Below are 19898 nucleotides of genomic sequence, written 5' to 3'. Positions count from 1 at the left end.
CTTGCCCGCTGCTCTCCTCAGCAGTGTATTTCGTCAGTCTGCCTGTTCTGTTCCCTGCTCTGACTCCAGTGAGTCCTCTCACCATCCCGCATCTCTGCCCTGTACCCCGGTTCTTGTATAAAAATAAATAAATCTTTAAAATAAGAAAAAAAAGAAAGAAGAACAAGCTCTAGGCATCACACTTCCTGATTTCAAATATTAGAGTTACAGTAATCAAAACAGAATGGTATTGGCATGAAAACAAAAATCAATGGAAGAGAACAGACCTCAGAAATAAACTCATACATATATATATGCTCAATTAATATTTGACAAGAGCATCAACATACACAAAGTGGAAAGGATAATCTCTTCAATAAATGGGAAAATTAATAAATTGGGAAAATTTCAATAAATTAGGAAAATTAGATATTCCCATGCCAAAGGATGTAACTGGATTCCTATCTTACCATTCACAGAAATTAATTCAAAGTGGATGAAAGACTTAAATGTTACCGAAAGCCATAAACCTCCTAGAAGGAAACACGGGGAAAGCTCCGCTTTATTGTTCTTAGCAATAGTTTTCGTACTTAACAACAAAACACAGGCAACAAAAGCAAGAATAAACAAGTGAACTATATTAAGTTTATGTATAGCAACATAAACCATCAACAAAATGAAAAGGCAACCTAAGGAAGGGGAAAATACAACTGCAAACCATTTATCTGATAATACCCAAAATATATAAAAATCTAATACAACTTACCCAAAAAAAAAAAATTCTGGTCAAAGGGAAAAAAAAAGAGGAGGGAAGGATGGGAAAAAGACATGTTTCCAAAGACAAATAGCCAACAGATAAGTGAAAAAGTACTCAACATCACTCATCATCAAAGAAATCTAAATCAAAACTACAATGGGATATCACCTCATATCTAATGAGCATGGCGGGGAGGGGAAGACCAGAAACAATAAATTTTGATGAAGGCGTGGAGAAACAAAAACTTTTACACTATTGGTAGGAGTGAAAACTGGTGCAGCCTCCATGGAAAACAGAATGGATATTCCTTTAAAAACTAAAAATAGATCTACCATATGATCCAGCAATTCCACTCCTAAGTGTCTATCCAAAGAACATAAAAACACTAATTCAAAGGAATATATGCATTTCTTATGTTTAGTGCAGCACTATTTACAATAGCCAAGGTACAGAGACAACCTGAGTGCCCAACAAAAGATGAGTAGATAAAGTAGATGTGGTATATATATATAATAGAATACTACTGAGCTATTTATACACACACTCACACTCTCTTAAAAAATGAAATCTTGCCATTCGCAACAACATGGATGGAATTGGAGGGATTAATACAAGTGAAGTAGGTGAGAAGGAAAAAGACAAATACCAGATGATTTCACTCATATGGAGAATATAAAGAAACTAAGTAAAGGAACAAACAAAACCACAAAAACAAACCAACACAAAACCCTGAATTCTGACTGCAGAACTGAGGCTACATAAGGGGGAGGGTGGGAGATTGGACAAAGAGTAGAGGAGGTCTCCAATGTACTATGGTGGAGGGTTACTGGTAGTGTGCATAGTGTGGTGACACATTTGACTAGACGTAAATCTATACTCAAAAACATACAGTATTATAAAACATTGCCTCAATTAATTTTTTTAAAAATTTTATGTGTACATTTTCAAACAGGCAGTCTAAGATCTGAAGAGATTAAGCAATACTGCCCTCTGACAATAAATAATTACAGGCATATCTCACTTTATTGCATTTTGCTTTAGTACACGTCCCTTTTGCTTTATTCACTTTATTGAGCTGCATTTTTTTATAAGACCCTGCACTAGCAAAAAGATAATAATCACTCTAGGATTAAACTATAATATCTCAGATTAAAAATACAATGGATTAGATTGACAGACTGGAAAGGCAGAAGAATGCAACAGAGGATATGGAAAAAAAGAAACAATAGTAGGGGAAAGAGTCCAAAAAATGAAAAGAAAATCAGTGAGCTTTGCTTCATAAAATCTAACATGCCTGTGCTGGTCCCCAAAAGTAGAAGACAGAAAAATATATGAATAATCAAATTTTTTCCAAGTTTGGTTAAAATTATACAATCGTAGGTTCGAGGAGTCAACAAACCCTAGCACAACACATGAAAAGAAAAACTACACTAAGATACATCACAATCAAATTTCTCAAAAACAGTTAAGAGGAAAATCTGAAAAGCAACCACAAAACAAAAGTACAGAAAAACACAGAAAAGATTGACAACAGACTTCTCAGAAACAAAGCAAGAAAGACACTGCAACATCTTTAAAGTACTAGAATCCTGTTATCTGGAGAATTTATCATTCAAATACAAAGTCAAAATAGAAAAAGAGAGACATTTTAAGACATACCAAAAAATGAAAAAAATCTATGTGAATGACCAGAAACATTAAAGGAAGTCATATGGGCAGAAGGAAAATGATAGCAGATGCAAACATGGACCTATGCAAAGGAACAAAGAACCCTCAAATGATAACTTGATGGTTAAGATTTGTTGCTATTTTTTTTAATTTTATTTTATTTTATATATTTTTACGTAATTTTTCATTTTTTGCACAATGTATGCATTTTCATCTTGGTTATAGTCCCCATACAATTCCCACCAACCTTGTTTTGATCCTACTCCCTTCTCCGACCCCTCCACCCCCCACAGTAGGTCTCTGGTTTACAGTTGCTTGTTGATTTTGATTTCTACTTTATTATAATTAGTCTTTTTTCTGGTCCTTTATTAGGTTTTCTAAATTACTTCTATGAGTGAGACCATCCGGTATTTTTCTTTTTCTTGCTGGCTTATTTCGCTGAGCAAGAGCCCTTCAGCTCCATCCATGTTGCTGCAAATTGCATGAGTTCATCTTTTTTGATTGCTGAGTAATAGCCCATTGTGTAGAGGTACCACATCTTGATCTGGTCATCTATTTTGGGGCATTTGGGTTGTTTCCATAGCTTAGCTATTGTAAATAGTGCTGCTATAAACATAGGGGTGCAGGTGCCCTTTTGAATTAATGTTTCTGTGTCCTTTAGGTAAATACCTAGGAGTGAAATTGCTGATCATATGGCAGCTCCATCTTTAGCAGGCTGAGGACTCTCCACACAGGTCTCCATAGTGGTTGGACCAGTTTGCACTCCCACCAGCAGTGCAGGAGTGTTTTTATTATTTAAATCTTTTTAAGAAATTTTTGATTGTGTAAATAAAAATGACAATAGTGTACTTACGGGTAAATGATATATGTAAAAATAAAATAAAATGTATGGAAGTAGGATAAAAGCTGGGAGAGAAAAAAATCAAAGTATTATTATGCATGAAGCAGCATACACAACTGAAGATAGACTGTGGTAAGTTAAAAATATATACTATATGTATATAGTATATATAAATATATGTAGCAATCAGTAAAAAATAAATATAAAGCAATCAGTAAAATAAAACAGTTAACCAACAAAGAAGGTAAAATGGAAACATAAAAATCCTCAATCCAAAAGAAGACAGACAGTAACTTAAAAGTCAACAAGAATAGATGGGGTAAGTAGGAAATAAATAGCAAGATGACAAACAAATCTCACCATATCAATAATATCATTAGAAGCATGTCAAAACAGAATGGTGAAAAGTAAATTATGCAAAATTTTTCTTTAATGAAACTAGCCAGAGCTCTCGTTTAAAAACAAACTTAAGGGCCTCCTCCGTGGCGCAGCGGTTGAGCGCTGGGTTGTGAAGCTGCCCGCGGCCTCTGCAGCGCCAGTTCGTTCCTGGGCTGCTCCCCGGCTACCGGAGGAGGGTCCCACATGGCACGCAGGCCTCCCCTGCCGCCCGCTGCTCCCCTCAGTAGTGTACTTCATCAGTCTGCCTGTTCTGTTCCCCACTCTGGCTCTGGTGAATTCTCTCACCCTCCCGCGCTTCTGACTGTACCCAGTGCTTGTATAAATAAATAAATGAATAAATCTTAAAAAAAAAAAATTTAAAACACGTGGGGCTTTGGTGATGGGCAAGATGTGAAAACATACATTTGCAGAGGCTTGAACCTATAACCCTAAAACAAATATGATGATATAAACCAACTTTACCTCATTAATATAATTGGGGGGAAAGGGCAATAAAATAATTTAAAAACACAAACAATTTAAAACAAAGGTTTAAAATGAATGTATCCATACTAATTACCAAAAGGAATATGTGTGATTCCATTAATATCAGACGAAGTAGAGTCTGGAACAGGAATATTATCAGGAACAAAAAGAACATCATATGATAAAAGAGCAATTCACCAAGAAAAATGTAACAATTCTAAATATACACCTTTCAATGAAAATTCAAAATACAAGAACCAAAACTGACAAACTGTAAGGATAAAAAGATAAATCCACAATTACTTGGAGGAGACTTCAATATTTCTCTCTCAGATGAACAGAACTGGCAGAGAGAAAACCAGTAAGAATACAGAACTCAACACTACCAGCCAATGTGACGTCACTGACATTTACAGTATAATAAACCCAAGAACAAAATAATACTTTTTTCAAGAGCACATGGAACCTTCACCAAAACAGACTATATTCTGGATTATAAAAGTATCCTGGGGGGGGGGGGGGGAAGAAAACTTAGCAAATTTAAATGAATTGATGTTACATAAGTATATTCTCTGACCATGACATAATAAACCAGAAATTACTAATACGTAATCTGGAAAATCCCCAAAAGTTCTAAAAACTGATGGGCTGAAGAGGAAAACAGAAAATATTTTGAATTGAATAAAAGTAAAAACATAAAAATTTGTTAGCTGTCTCTAAAACTATGCTTAAAGGGAAATTCATAGCATAAATGCTTCCATTAAAAAAAGTCACAATCAATGTCTAAAGTGCCACCATAGGAAGCAGAAAAAGATGACAAAATTAAGCCTAAAGCAGGTAGAAAGAAAATAAAGGAGCACATATATATCAATGAAATTTAGAACACAAAAGGGGGGGAAAAAAAGCAGAAAACTGAGACAGCCTAGGGAAAAGAAACTGCAAGTTGCTAGGATGAGTTGTACCATGTCCTATTTGAACAGGGGGTCTAAATCAGGCGCTGATGACCCAAGTCCAAACAATTTAGCCCACCACACTTACCAAGAAACACCATGATAGAAGATCCTGACTTATGATTATCTCACATTTTCCTGGAGAGAGAAAGCTGCTCCAATGCATAGTTGGAATGCAACCCATCTGCATATGCTTGGGCTTAGTCCAACCCAGAACAAACTATATAAGGCTGCCCTCCTTCTCCCCTCCTCATGGACTTACCCTTTAAATATCTCCTCCTAACTCCCTTCAAGAAGCCAAGCTAGGGCTTCCCTGGTGGCACAGGGGCTAAGTGTCAGCACAGTGAAGTGATGCGCAACTGCTGTAACATGTTTGATCCCCAGCCAGGGAAGTGACTCACATGGCACAGCAGACCTCTCCTGACTCACCCGCTGCGCCCCTCAGCAGTGTATTTCAGTCAATCTGCCTGTTCTGCTCCCCACTCTTTCTCTGGTGAATCATCTCACCACCCCCTCATAAATAAAATACAAGTATTTTATTGCATAAATAGAAATAAAATAAACCTTTTAAAAAATACAAATTCATCTATAACAAAAGAAAGTAGATCATTGGTGGCTGAGTTTGGAAGGGGCACAGGAAAAGGCGGCAGTGATTTTAAAGAGGTCCTAAAACACTTTGAAGGATGGTTACTGTTTTCTATCTTGACCATGGTGATAGTTTTACTGTACATACATATGTGAAATTTTACCAAACAGTGCACTTTGTACAACTTATTCTAAATCAATTATACCTCATAAAGTTTTTCCAAAAAATGCCTTCAAAATCAGGTGCAACTGCATTGGTCAAGCACTCTAATTCAATCCTTTGATAAAAGGCCTTGTTTCTTACAGTTTTGTCCACAAGAACATCAGTATAATGGAATATTAATATGGCATTAGAACTCCCCAAGCCAGAAATTTCTAAATTGGCACTAAATCAATAGTGTCCGTGACTCCTGGTAGAAAACTATTCAGAGGGGTCCACTTCCAAACCCAAATCTCAGGCATTTTCTCTGAAAAAAATATTCCTATTCCACTCTATCTTAGATAAAAACACTAAAGAATTTATACTGCAAAATTCCAAAACACACAAATAATCTATCAAGAATGTCAGCAGGTACAATAAACAGTACTTTACTTCAAAAAAAAAAAAAAAAACTTTACAGGCTAGAACAAAAAATTCTGAAGACAAAAAAAGTTTAAAATTATTAAAAGCATAAAAGAAATTGAAATCCTAGTAAAAGAATAAGACATAAACTTTTTAAAGGTATATCTTTCTAGGAATGAAAAATACATTAATTCAAATTAAAAATTCAACAGACAATCTGGACAACAGATTACACAAATCTATGGTAATCACAATTCAGTAAAAAAAAAGAATGAACAGAAAATGAGTGACTTTAGAAGACAAAATGAGAAAATCCAATATGTTATAGCAGTTCAAAAACAGAAACTAAAGAACACAACTTCTCAACAATAGTGACCAGAAGACAACAGAATAGTACCTTCAACATGCAAGAGAAAATAAATGTCAATCAAAATGCTCAATATTGTAAAATATTATTCAAGAATGAGGGCAAAACTTCTCTCATACTTGATTACATGATGTCTTTTCACATCTATGAAGCTTTGTGTTTTCTGTTCCTTCTAGCCATAAGTATTCCTTCGACTCCAATCTTCCCCATCGCACTCAAATTCTTTGTAAAGTTTTTCTTAACTTACGCTAGTATGCAATATCAACAGAGGCATCAGAAACTAAGAACACAGAAGGTGGATAAAAAGGGATATCAATAATAGCTGTGTGACTGGATATGATGCTTCCCTGAGACTGTACTTTACTTATATAGATAATAATATCAATCCTTAGAGGTTGTTGAGAATGTTAAATAAGATACATGTAAACTAATGAGATATAATAAGCAGTTATAAGAAAATCTACAGGTTAACCAATAGAAGAGATACCAGATGGTTGTGTGATCAATATTAAAAAATGATAGTATTTTAAAACTTTAATAATATATGGGGGGAAATCAAAAACAAGTAATTAGAAGAAGTAAATTTAAAAATGATACCATTTATAGCAGAACAAAAATGGTAACTGACCCAAAAGCCAACCTAATAATCTACAAAAGATACACAATTTACTTTACTGAAAGGAAAAACAACTTACACAACTCTCATGGATAGGTAGATTTAATACTATAAAGATGACAGTACATGTATTCTACTGTTCTTCTACCGTAAATTATTCTACTGCATGATTAAAGAATAGTTTACTAATATTGCTTCCAATTTTCCCTACTTCAACTAACATTGCAATGTATATCCTTATACATATCTTCTGCAAATGTCCTCAAATTTAAGGTGATTCCATTCAATACCTAACAGGAATTCTCTACAGAATTCTTCTATGGCACTAGAAGAATTAGATCCTCATATGACAAAAGACAAAATTATGCATAATTCTCACATTATATGTAAAAATAAATTTCAAGTAAACAAAAGACCCTAAATATGAAGTACAAAATCTTAAATCTTTTAGAAGGAAAAAGTAAACATATTTTAAATCAAGATAAAGGACTGCTTTAAAAAGATAAATACTGGGCCTCCCCGGTGGTGCAGCGGTTTAGCGCCAGGTTGCGAAGCTGCCCACAGCCTTTGCAGCGCCAGTTCGATCCCTGGTAAAGGAGGGTCCCGCATGGCACGCAGACCTCTCCTGCCGCCCGCTGTTCCCCTCAGCAGTGTACTTCGGTCCTTCTACCTGCTCTGCTCCCCGCTCTGGCTCTGGTGAATTCTCTCACCCTCCCATGCTTCTGACTGTACCCAGTGCTTGTATAAATAAATTAAATAAATAAATAAATAAAAAGATAAATACTACCAAGTGTAGGGGGGAAAGCTAAAGTTTTAATTTAAAACTTTCCACAACACTATTATGTATTACATGGTTTAAAAAAAAAAAACAATCCTTAGCCTAAAAGATGAAATTGTAAAGCCGTATAACCAATAGACATACGTAGAATATACACAGTATTCTTAAAATGTAATAAGCTAAAACAAAAATAATAGAAAACAGGACCTCCCCGGTGGCGCAGCAGGTTGAGCGCAGCACTGTGAAGCTGTCCACAGCCTCTGCAGCGCAAGTTCGATTCCCAGCCGGCCAGGGAGATTCCCACATGGCACAGCAGACCTCTCCTGCCTCACCCGCTGCTCACCTCAGCAGTGTATTTCATCAGTCTGCCTGTTCTATTCCCCACTCTGTCTTTGGTGAATCCTTTCACCCTCCTGCGCCTCTGGCCTGTACCCCAGCTCTTGTATAAATAAAATAAATCTTAAAAAAAAGAGAAAAGAAAAAAAGAATAGTAACCAGTAGTTCAAAAAAAGAAGAGAGCCAATGACCTAAAAACATATTAACATATGTTGCAAAGGAAAATGCAAATATTAAAAATATGTTTCCATCCAGTAAATAGGTCAAGTGTATGTGTGTGTGTGTGTGTGTGTGTGTGTGTATCACAAGTAGAAAAATAAATAGAAAAGAAGATAAGGAAAACAACAGGAACTCAAATTCCTGGTGGAAGTATAATTGGGAGTAAACTAACTGATAAACCACTGGAAGGCAATTTTAACTAATCTAATAATGCTGAAAAACAGCACACTGTATAACCCAGCAATTCCTCTCCTAGAAATCTATCCTAAGGAAATTCTAATATATCTATTTAAAAAGAAAAGATATAAGCAAAGCTGTTTATGCAGCCCCTTGGGAAAAAAATGAAAAAAGTAAAACATCTAACTGCCCATCAACAAAGAAATAGATAACCAAAATAGGGATTAATCATGTTATAGAATGCTTAACAGTAGCTGGGAATTAAAAAAGTAGTCTATATTAGCAACATGGTAAGTGAAAAGGTCAAGTTGCAAAAGGTTACACTTATGTAAATCATTTATGTAAAATTATAACACAAAAACAATATTGTAACATATATACGTGTGCATATACATATATACTTATACATAGTTTAAATGTAATAAAAGTACAAAAACATGCAAGTATATGACACAGGAATTTAAGGATAATGGTAGTCTCTGGAGAGTTAAAGAGAAAGAGAGGATAACCTTTAGATTTTACTGGAAGAAAGCTCTAAAGCAAATATATACTCAGGTGAATACAAAAGTATTTGTTAATTATTTTCATACTTTTCTATATATTGAAAATGTTTCATATAGTTCAAAATAGTTTTAAAGAGTTTTATGTGACATAAAAAATGATTAGAATAAACAACTACAATCTAACAAGACTTCCAAATTGCTCTACTACAGTTTAAACTTCATAACAATGAAAACTAAGAATTACACTTAAAGTTGAAGTAGAATCCTCTATACCAAGTAGAATTTGTCCATATTATTCCTAATAAATTAGCAATGAAAAAAGGTATAATGAACACAAAAAAGAGAAAAAAAAATTTAACTCTTCTCCAAGCTCTTGAATTATGATGAGTATTGAATTCATAGCTTGATAGTTAGATATTGCTATAGAAAAAGCTCAGATTCATAAGGAAGAAAATTTCAAAAGCAACCCATGTAAATACATACATATGTACCCACATATAATTTAAGAGATTAGCTATAACATCTTTCCTACAAAAACAATAGAGTATGATTCCATTAACCAATTTACTAAAACTGAATATGTATGAAGAGGATATAAATAAAGGAGTTAAACAGGTCTTCATCAAAACTTGTTATTAATATAAGGACACAAAATAGACATTTAAAAAATTAATTTAGAAAATCAAATCCTGCACTATGGTGTCACGAAGTACTTATGCCATATGAGTGCTTATACTATATGAGTACTATATGAATGCTCACAGATGAGCTTGTCAGTGAAAACCCCACCACAATGGAAATGATAAGGCTGGCAATGTAAGTAGAGACCACATTGTGGAAAACTTTCACACCAAGCTAAAGGCTCTAGACTAAAGCCTATAAACAGAAAGAAGCTATTTTAAGCAAAGGAGTGACATATAAAGCAGAATTTTATATATGAGTGAAGGTTAGACTAGACTGTGAAATTATTACAGGCAGGAAAACAGTCAACTGTCATAGATTAGGTTATGACTTGATGAAGGCTTAAAGTGAGAGGAGAAAATGAAAAGGACAAACCTGAGACAAAACAAAATATTTTGGTACAAAACAGTAGCAGAGGGGGAGAAATGAAGAATGAAACTAACAGACACAGACATCTAGCCAACATTAACTCCTTTTTCCCTAATCATGAAACACAGACTGAAAGTATAAAAAAAGTTTTTAAAAACCTGGATCCCCAATGACAGTAATAAGCTGCTGATTAGCCCTGAGCTGCAAAACAGTAAATATCTTCAAGGTTTAAAGCAATATCAGCTAGAGTTGATGGGGGGGGGGGCGGAATACTAATTTTTTTAAGGAAGAAAGAAAAGGAAAATCTATATGTAACTATTTTGGGGAGACACATAATTATCATTGATATACTTTTAGACATTAAGGCAATGACAGGGAATTAAAGTAGGCAAAATTTCCCAAATTAGCATGACTCAATAACAGTTTTCTAGATTTAACCAATGAACCTTAAGCTATTCAAAGTTTCAGATTTCTTTACTATAGGACATTTTTAAGATATTATGTACAGTATTGTCAAGAAATACAGCATACAGTATTTCCCAAGTTTAGCCTGACCACAGTATACCCTTCAATAGAAAAATCTCTGGAAAACATTTCTAGATATAGATACAAGTGTAGTTGCTCTTTAAAACTTTTTAAGAGTACTGTAGAAGAACTCTCACTAAAATATGAAAGGATAACAGAGTTAGAATATGATCATTTTCTAAGCCCTAATAAAATAATGAATCTAGACAGTGAAAATCAATAGCTGCTAAAATCTTTACCATGGCAGGGAACTTTGTAAGAAACAAACTAGGCTCACTAATTCCACAGCAGCAGTAGCTGTGCGGGCCAGTCTACACTCTCTCCTCTTTCCTCCCTGCCTATCCTAGAAAGTAGGACTCATTTTCCACTGTACTAGTACACTGTGTCATCACCCAACTAAGCACAATGCTCTGCAAGAAAGGAAGTAATGGGAAAAAAATCACATCCAATCACTGGAAAATTTGGATCCTCAATGAAAAATGGTATTGCTAGATTACCAAATGTTGGGAAATCTACCTTCTTCAATGCATTAATCAATAATCAGGCTTTAGCAGTAAACTTCCTATTCTGGACTACTGAGAGCAGAGTACCTGTACCAAATGAAAGGTTTGACTTTGTTTGCCACCACAAACCAGCAAGCAAAATCCCTGCCTTTCTAAATGCGGTGGATATTGCTAGCCTTGTGAAAACCACTCACAGTGAGCAAGAACTGAGAAATGTCTTTTTTTTTTTTAAAGATTTATTTATTTATTTATTTATGCAAACAATGGGTACAGTCAGAAGCGCGGGAGGGTGAGAGAATTCACCAGAGCCAGAGCGGGGAGCAGAGCAGGCAGAAGGACCGAAGTACACTGCTGAGGGGAGCAGCGGGCGGCAGGAGAGGTCTGCGTGCCATGTGGGACCCTCCTCCGGTGGCCGGGGAGCAGCCGGGGATCAAACCGGCGCTGCAGAAGCTGCTGGCAGCTTCACAACCCAGCGCTCAACCGCTGCGCCACCGGGGAGGCCCTGAGAAATGCCTTTTTATCTCATATTCATGTCTGTAATGGACTCTTCCATCTAACCCATGTTTTTGAAGATGAGATCACACATGTTGAAGGAAGTGTAGCTACTACTGGAGGTACAGAAGTAGTACACGAAGAGTTCTGCCCAAAGCTGAGGAAAGGATTAGGCCCATTATAAACTAGATACGGTAGTTGTGTAAAGAGATTTAAAAAAAAAAAAAGTAAAGCCTAAATATGATAGAATGTACAAAGTCACATCCTGGATTATAGATCAAACAACTTTGTTCACATCTATCATGACTAAAATGACAGACTGAGGTATTGAATAAACACTTATTTCTGACTTCAAAACCAATGGTCTATTTGGTTACTCTTTCTGAAAAATATACACTGAAAAGAAAAAAGTACTTCATAAAAATTAAAGAGTAGGTGGACAAGTATGACCAAAGTGTCTTGAAAATCAAGTTGCAAGAATTAAGTGCTAAGGACAGACAGAAGTAACTGGAAGTGAACATGATTAAAGTGCATTGCAAAAAATCACTGAAGGCTGGATTTGCAGGAATCCAACTAGCATATTTTTTCACTGCAGGCCCAGATAAAGCGTAAGCATGGACCACTAGGAAAGGGAAGCCTCCTCAAGTTGCAAGAAAGATTCACACAGATTTTGAAAAATGATTCATTATGGTGGAAGTAATGAAATCCTAAGATTTTAATGAGGAAGGTTCTGAAAATGCAGTTAAGGTGCTGGAAAGTAGTGACAAGGCAGAAATTATATTGTGCAAAGTGGAGATGTTATCTTCTACAAATTTAACACACCTCAGCAACTGAAGAAAAAATAAAGTTTAGTTATTGCTCAGATAAAAGTTTAACTTTCAAGGGCCTCCCTGGTAGCACAAGGGGTTAAGTCTCAGTTACTATGTAGCTATTGGCAACCACTGCAGCATGGGCTCCATCTCTGGCCAAGGAGCTGACATACATAGCACAGCAGACCTCTCCTGTCTCACCTGCTGCTCCCCTCAGCAGTGTATTTCAGTAGATCCACCTGTTCTTCTCCCCACTCTTTCTCTGGTGAATCCTCTCACCCTACCCCCCATGCCTCTGGCCTACACCTCAGCTCTTGTATGCATAAATAAATAAATCTTTTTAAAAAATTGTAACTTCCAAAATGCATAATTTTTTAAGTAAAATTTCTGAAAACTGAAAGGACAAAGTTGGGAGATGGGAAACTTACAAATAGAATTAGTTTTATTTGTTTTAAACTTAAAATACTATGTACCACAAATGAAATACAAATGTGAACTAAACATGAACAGCTTTGCTTTTCACATATCTAAGACCTTACTCTAAATGGTAGAAGCTTTCCAGGAACCATATTGGTCTCATGATACTTCATTAATCTCCATCATGTATGCCAAGTTTGACACATTTGACAGTGAAGATAATGTGGCTTGCTCCTTTTTGAATCTACAGATAATATATATTTTAGTCCTCAATAAAACATTTGACAAAAAATTACAGATTGGGCTGAGAAATCAGAACCCACTGATCAATCCTAACATTAACTAAAGGAGAAGAGACATTCTGTAACTCCTATTAAGCTGCAACTAGAAGTATAAAACACCATTACAGTTTTCTTGCCCCCCTCAAAAAAATGAACCTAAATCTTGATCAAAATTCTAGATCCTGGTTTACCAAGAATGGGCAGAACACAGAGAGAAATGTAATTAGTAAAACTCATAATATAGGTTTCTTCAATTAACAAATTGCAGAGAAGTTTAAAGAAAAAGAAAAAGATGTGGGGGCAGGTGTACAAAGGGACCTAAAGGGTATAACAATCAAATGCCATATGATGACCTTTCTGCATCTTAATTCTAAATCACCCCTAAAAAACCATTTAAGAGGCAACTGGGAAAATCTGAACACTCACTAGATATCTGAAAACATTAAGGAATAATTTGAATATTTTAGGTGTGGTAATGGTAGTGGTTATGCTTTGACTTCTTTTTTTTTTTTTTCCCTCTTTTTTTAAGATTTATTTATTTATTATTTATACAAGCACCGGGTACAGTCAGAAACGCAGGAGGGTGAGAGAATTCACCAGAGCCAGAGCGGGGAGCAGAGCAGGCAGAAGGACTGAAGTACACTGCTGAGGGGAGCAGCGGGGCGGCAGGAGAGGTCTGCGCGCCATGCGGGACCCTCCTCCGGTGGCCGGGGAGCAGCCGGGGTCGAGCCGGCGCTGCAGAGGCTGCGGGCAGCTTCAACCCAGCGCTCAACCGCTGCGCCACCGGGGAGGCCCTGACTTCTAATAAACAACACAAATGTGTCACTTTAACCATCGGAACCCAAAATCAGCTCATCTATCCATCAATCATTTGTGACAATGATTGCACTTATTTAGTAGTAGTGAAAAATTGCTGTTATGTACACAGTTGTTATTATATAGTTTTTTTAACGCTGGATATTTTTATTTTATTACAATTTTTTAAATTTATTTTTTAATTGAGGTGGTATTTGGATACCCCATCAGGTACTGCCACCATACAACACCTACCATCAACTCACCCTTCCCTCTGTGCTTCCTTCCCTCTTTGTTATTACCCTTCCCCAGCTGTTTCACACCCCACCTTATGAGCTGCTTCATTCTTCAGTTATCAAGGGTTTGTTTATAAGTTAGCCTTTATCTGACTCTTAAGTTAGTTACTTTATATTCCATGTACTAGTGATACCGTGCAATTTAGTACTTATCTGTCTCCTTCTGACTTACTTCACTTAGTATTACTCAATACATAGTTTTCATAGTCCATGTGATCTTATCCCACAAATGAATTCTTAATTGTTTTCTTCCTTTGGTTGGCATATCTGCTCATATCTTCACATTTATTATTTATATCACTTCTACTAATCTAAAAACTGAATTCCCCACCCCATCATCTTTCCATAATTACAAATTTGGAGATCAATCATACAGGTTGTGATACATCACATCTTCAATCACACAGCAATCAGACACTTGAAATACATTAAAGCACAGCAGGATTTCTTCTCTTTTACTAAGAACACAAAAAGAGAGAAAAATGGAATCCTTTCTAAAATTTACTGAATAAGATTTACAAACTTCTATGGTAGTTGGAATAACAAACAAATCAACCCCCAAATCAACCCATTTTCAACCTCTAGCAACATAAAAGGATTTTAAGAAATACGAAAAATTGGGCCTCCCAGGTGGCGCAGCGGTTGAGCGCTGGGTTGTAAAGCTGCCCGCGGCCTCTGAGACGCTGGTTCGATCCCCGGCTGCTCCCCGGCCACCGGAGGAGGGTCCCACATGGTGCGCAGACCTCTCCTGCCGCCCGCTGCTCCCCTCAGCACTGTACTTCCGTCCTTCTGCCTGTTCTGCTCCCTGCTCTGGCTCTGGTGAATTCTCTCACCCTCCCGGCTTCTGACTGTACCCAGTGCATGTATAAACCAAACAAACAAACAAACAAATAGATAAATAAGACATGCCTCTAGAAAATTTAAAAAAAAGAAAAAGAAAAAAAAAAGAAATACGAAAAACTGAGAAATATTCTGTCTGTGCCAAGGTAGTCCAGTTTTATCCACCTCTTACACTGTTACAATTTGTTGATCATTTCCAATTATAAATAGGCTTCAGAGGCAGTCTTTTAGCACACACCTCTGGCTAAAATCACCTGAGTCTCTCAAGGCAGTAAATTAGATATGCAGTACAGAGGAATTACTCTAGCCAATCCAAAGAATTGTAAAAATTTCAGAATAATAACAATGTTACAATACTGTTACTGTTCATTCTTGTCCTGTATGAAACTGAACAAGGCAATTGATGGCACATATAAGCAATAGAGCTGCATTTCAGATAAATAATAATAACTTTAAATAATATGTATCAATTCACAGAGGATTGCCAGACTGGACAGAAAATAAACATCCACAAATAGTGATTTAAAGAAAATGCAATGAGATTATGGACTATGGGTAGCCTTGATGCCCTACTTAGGAAACTCACTGACATTTATCTGCTCCTGCATTGAAGCATCACATTTTGTTATATCCCTTAGGTGAGATTTGCATCTCACCTAGATGAACCTGATAATTACCCCTGTGTTCCAAAATTCAGGAAACAATCAATACTTTGTCCTACTTTCATGTCCCTTAGGGATCTTCTAAATACTCAGTCTAAGAAATAAAAATGTTTAAATATCAGTAAAGGATTGTTCCAACTCCTCTATGTTTTGAAAACTCCTCTTAATTAAAAAAAAGTTTTTCAAAAAGAACAGGAAACAATGGCTCCAATGATAAATTTAAAGAGAGAGAGAGAGAGAGAGTCCCAAGTGGCACAAGGGGTTAAGTCTCAGCACTATCAAGCCATCTCCAGCCACTGCAACGTGAGTTGGATCCCTTACCAGGGAGCTAACCCACATGGCGCAGCAGACCTCACCTGTTTCCCCGCTGCTCCCCTCAGCAGTGTATTTCAGTAGATCTGCCTGTTCTATTCCCTAAGCTGTCTCTTGTGAGCCCTCTCACCCCCCACTGCAACTCTGGCCTACACCCCAGTTCTTAATGCATAGATAAATAAAAATAAATCTTAAAAAAAAAATGACAAAGCACAATAGTAAACTGAAGCTACAGTAAGAATACTTTTGTAGAAGTAAGAGAGAAGTATCAGTCAATCAGTCTCTGGAAGTAGCCAGTATGCCTAGTTTACTACCTGAGCAATCCTGAGCAAGTTTTTTAAAGCTCTGTGCCCCACTTTCCTCATCTGTACAATGGGATAACAATAACGATCTCAGAGTTGTTAAAGATTAAATTAGCTGGATGATATGAAGCACTTAATACATACTGGAAACCCTAATATCCATTAAAAGTGATGATTAAATAAATTGGGTTTTTTCCATGGACTTAGTATATACCGATTTACTGACATGAAAATGAGATGTGCAAGATATATACAAAAGTGCATTTGATAGACACTGAAAAATCAATATACAGTCCAGTATTACTTATGGATAGAGATACATTCTGAGAAATGCTTCATTGCCAAATGAAGCCAACATCAATGTGCCAACATCAGAGAGCATAAGTACACAAACCTAGATAGTATAAGCCTATCTGTGAGCCTAGGCCATAAGGTATAGCCTACTGGCACCACAATAGTATATGCTGACACTGACTGAAAAATCTGTCATACAACTCTTCAAACATCTGTTAAACAACTCTATTCATCCTTGCTTATTTTTAGTAAAAAATAGTAACTATGGAGAAGAATAGGGGAGATGGAAGACAGGATAGGAAAGAAGCATCAAACTAATTCTTATTATTTTTTAGCATTTTAGCTATATTACTATTTTACCTATTTGAATATTAATTTTTAAAAGTAATTTTTAAATATCAAGCATATACTTTAAATTCTCAAACGTTAGCTACAATTACTACTGTTACTGTTATTAGTATTAGTAACAAAATGAGCAAGCTCAAAATACTTCCTTTCAAAGCCTTTCTCTTTCTCTGCCTAGAAGTCTCTTCTTTTCTCAGGCTTTTTAAATAATTTATTATGTTTTACACTAGTGTAGCGGTTTAAGCGGTAGGTCAATGTTTTGTTTGTGCTTTTAACATCCCAGGGCGTCGCTTGCACCTAACAGATAGATACAAACATTTTGGTGTAACAGTAACCTACAAGTACTCCAAAGAAGAAAATCAGTGAGCAATTCTAAAGGGATTATACTCTATCATTAATTATAAGATCTAAAAATTGAAAAACTTGAATAACTGGATTTGCTAACATACTTTCAACTACTGCCCAATCACAATCTCCTCTTGTTCACTGATTTTTTTCCCCAGCACTTTTCCAGACATTAATATCTTGTCTTAAGCCAACATATCATGTACTGCAATTTCTAAAAAGCCTTATGTCCTAAATGCCAACAATCTGGTACATCACTATTGAAAAGGAATTTATTGAGCGTGTCTCCTTTTAGGTAGATGTTGACCTATTAGTCAGTGAATAAACTGCCTTTTTAACTGGAGAACAGAGAAACTTGATTCCTAATTCATTCAATGTTTTTGTTAGTCCTTCAGGAATGAAGGATATTCTAACTGACTGTTCAGTAGCCCTAGCCTAGAAGTCATTCCAGCAGGCCAGATACTCCACTGACAGCTCAACAGTCACTTTTAATGCAGGCCCCTCCCCTTCCCTCCTCCCTCAACCCCGTTCAGCCCGGGAGCTCCTTCCTGACAGTTCAGAAGTCCTTTTTCCCAAGCCGTCCTCCCCTACAATTGCAAGACCACCTTCCCGATTCTCATCATCCCGCGGCCCACAATTCGATCCCCAATACCACCCCCCACCCCCAGTCAATCCAAATCTTATCAGTTTCTTCCCAAGACCCAGAGAGCTTTGCAGCCTTTCCAACAAGTACACAATTGACAGCTCGACACCAGATTCCCCAAGTATCCTTCCCACCCTCAACACCCCATGCCCTGGCTCTTTTCTGGGGTAACAACCGCCGTGGCTTCCCCAAAATTCAAAGCCGCGTTGCCTAAACACCCTCGTCTCTCCCCCTCCTCCCTCCTCCCCTTCTCACCACTGACAGCTCAGTCACCTCCATCCCATGCGGCTGCACCCTCCCCCATTTCTCTCCCTTGACAGTCCAGATGGGCCCCCGGGCGGCAACCCCCGGGGCCGCCCCGGGCCCGGGCGTGGGCCCCCGCGTCGCCCCTGCCCGGCAGCGGCGGCACTCACCCGCTCTCCCGCATCACGTTGCTGTCCCCGCAGTCGCAGGCGCCCCCGGCCTGGCTGCGGAACATGTTGAAGTCGTGGCCGGTGTGGTCGCCCTGGTGGAAGCACTCGGCGCACAGCGACATGCAGGGGGAGATGCCGCACGTCCGGCAGCGGTAGGCCACGAAGTTGGCCGTCCAGACCAGGCCGCAGAGCGCCGCGGGGTCGTAGGCCCGCACGGCCGCGCAGAACTCGTCGTAGCCGCCGCCGCCCGCCAGAAGGCACTTGCACCACTCCAGGGCCTCCTCCTCCGCCGCGCCCGGGCCGCCGGCCGCCGCCTCCTCGCCGTCCGCCGCCGCGACCAGCGGCCGCTCGGCGCTCAGCACCCGCTCCAGCAGCGCCTGCAGCTCCTCCGCACCTGCCCGGTTGTCCGGCCGGCTGAGGGCCGCCTTCAGGTGCGCGGCGGTGGCCGCCTTGTCCAGGACCAGCCCGGGCGCGGGCAGCTCAGGCTGGGGCGGCTGCGGACCCCCGACGGCCGCCGCGGCCGCCGCCGCCATGATGAGAGCTCAGAATTTGGAGCGTCCAGGGCCGGCGGTCCTCCCGGGAGGGCGGGGGCACGGGCTGCGGCGACGGCTCGGCCCGCCCAGCTCTCGCGAGATCCCGACGCTGCCGTGCGCCTCCGTCCCCGCGCCCGCGCCTGCGCGCGCCCCCGCCGGCTGCGGCGCCCGCGCCCGCGCCGCTCACCTAGGGCGCGCGCGTCCTCCCCCCGGCTCGGGGCTGAAGTTGACAGCTGTGCGAGGAAGGGCTGGCCGTGAATGTGTGTGCGCGTGTGTGTATGCGCGCGTGTGTGTTATATATAATAATGTGTGTGTGTGTTAGGTATATATAATCCCCAATTATATGTAATGGAGTTTTTAATCTGAACAATATGGGAAATCTTCAATATGCATATTTTTTCTTTGTTCTCCTGGACTAGAGATGTTACGTCGCACAGCATCTTTCAGATATATTCTCAGCATCTGCATTTCGTTTTGAGATGTTCATTCCCACTGTTTTCAAGCCCTGAGTTATTGTTCAATTACTACTATTAATGAAACAGCCTCCTAATTTTCCCCTCTGAATCGTTAACGGGTTAGTCTTCTAAACCACATTTTTTTTAGAAGATTAAATGAAATTCTGACTTTCATTCTCCAAGTCAAAATCTTTAGTGGAAACAAAAGCGAAACTCCACAAAGCCCTCAAAATCCTTCCATCTTTATCATCTGACTCTACTTCCAAGTTTACCATATGAAAAAAACCAATGGGTCCATTCATTATTTTCTGAGTATACTTTATCATTCCTTGCCTCTGGGTCTTTTTTTTTTTAAGATTTATTTATTTATGCATACAAGAACTG

The 19898-nt window shown here is 38.3% G+C and overlaps 1 protein-coding gene and 1 pseudogene across 2 annotated transcripts in view; one reads left to right on the top strand and one right to left on the bottom strand.

Moving 5' to 3' along the window:
- UBR3 (ubiquitin protein ligase E3 component n-recognin 3) overlaps positions 1-19059 on the bottom strand; it is a gene marked incomplete at both ends in the record, with an annotated part of 155569 nt that extends 136510 nt beyond the window's left edge. The window contains 1 exon segment of the mRNA XM_084249572.1: positions 18527-19059. Within this exon segment, the coding sequence (XP_084105698.1) occupies positions 18527-19059 (533 nt within the window).
- LOC311180363 (obg-like ATPase 1) lies at positions 11250-12617 on the top strand (annotated as a pseudogene). The gene is made up of 2 exons: positions 11250-11475; positions 11754-12617. The product of its transcript is annotated as an obg-like ATPase 1 (transcript).
- Positions 19060-19898: the final 839 nt, after the last annotated feature.

The sequence above is a fragment of the Talpa europaea genome (assembly GCF_964194135.1).
Source record: "Talpa europaea genome assembly, chromosome: 1".
Classification (NCBI taxonomy): Eukaryota; Metazoa; Chordata; class Mammalia; order Eulipotyphla; family Talpidae; genus Talpa; species Talpa europaea.
This window is presented reverse-complemented; position numbering and strand designations above follow the sequence as displayed.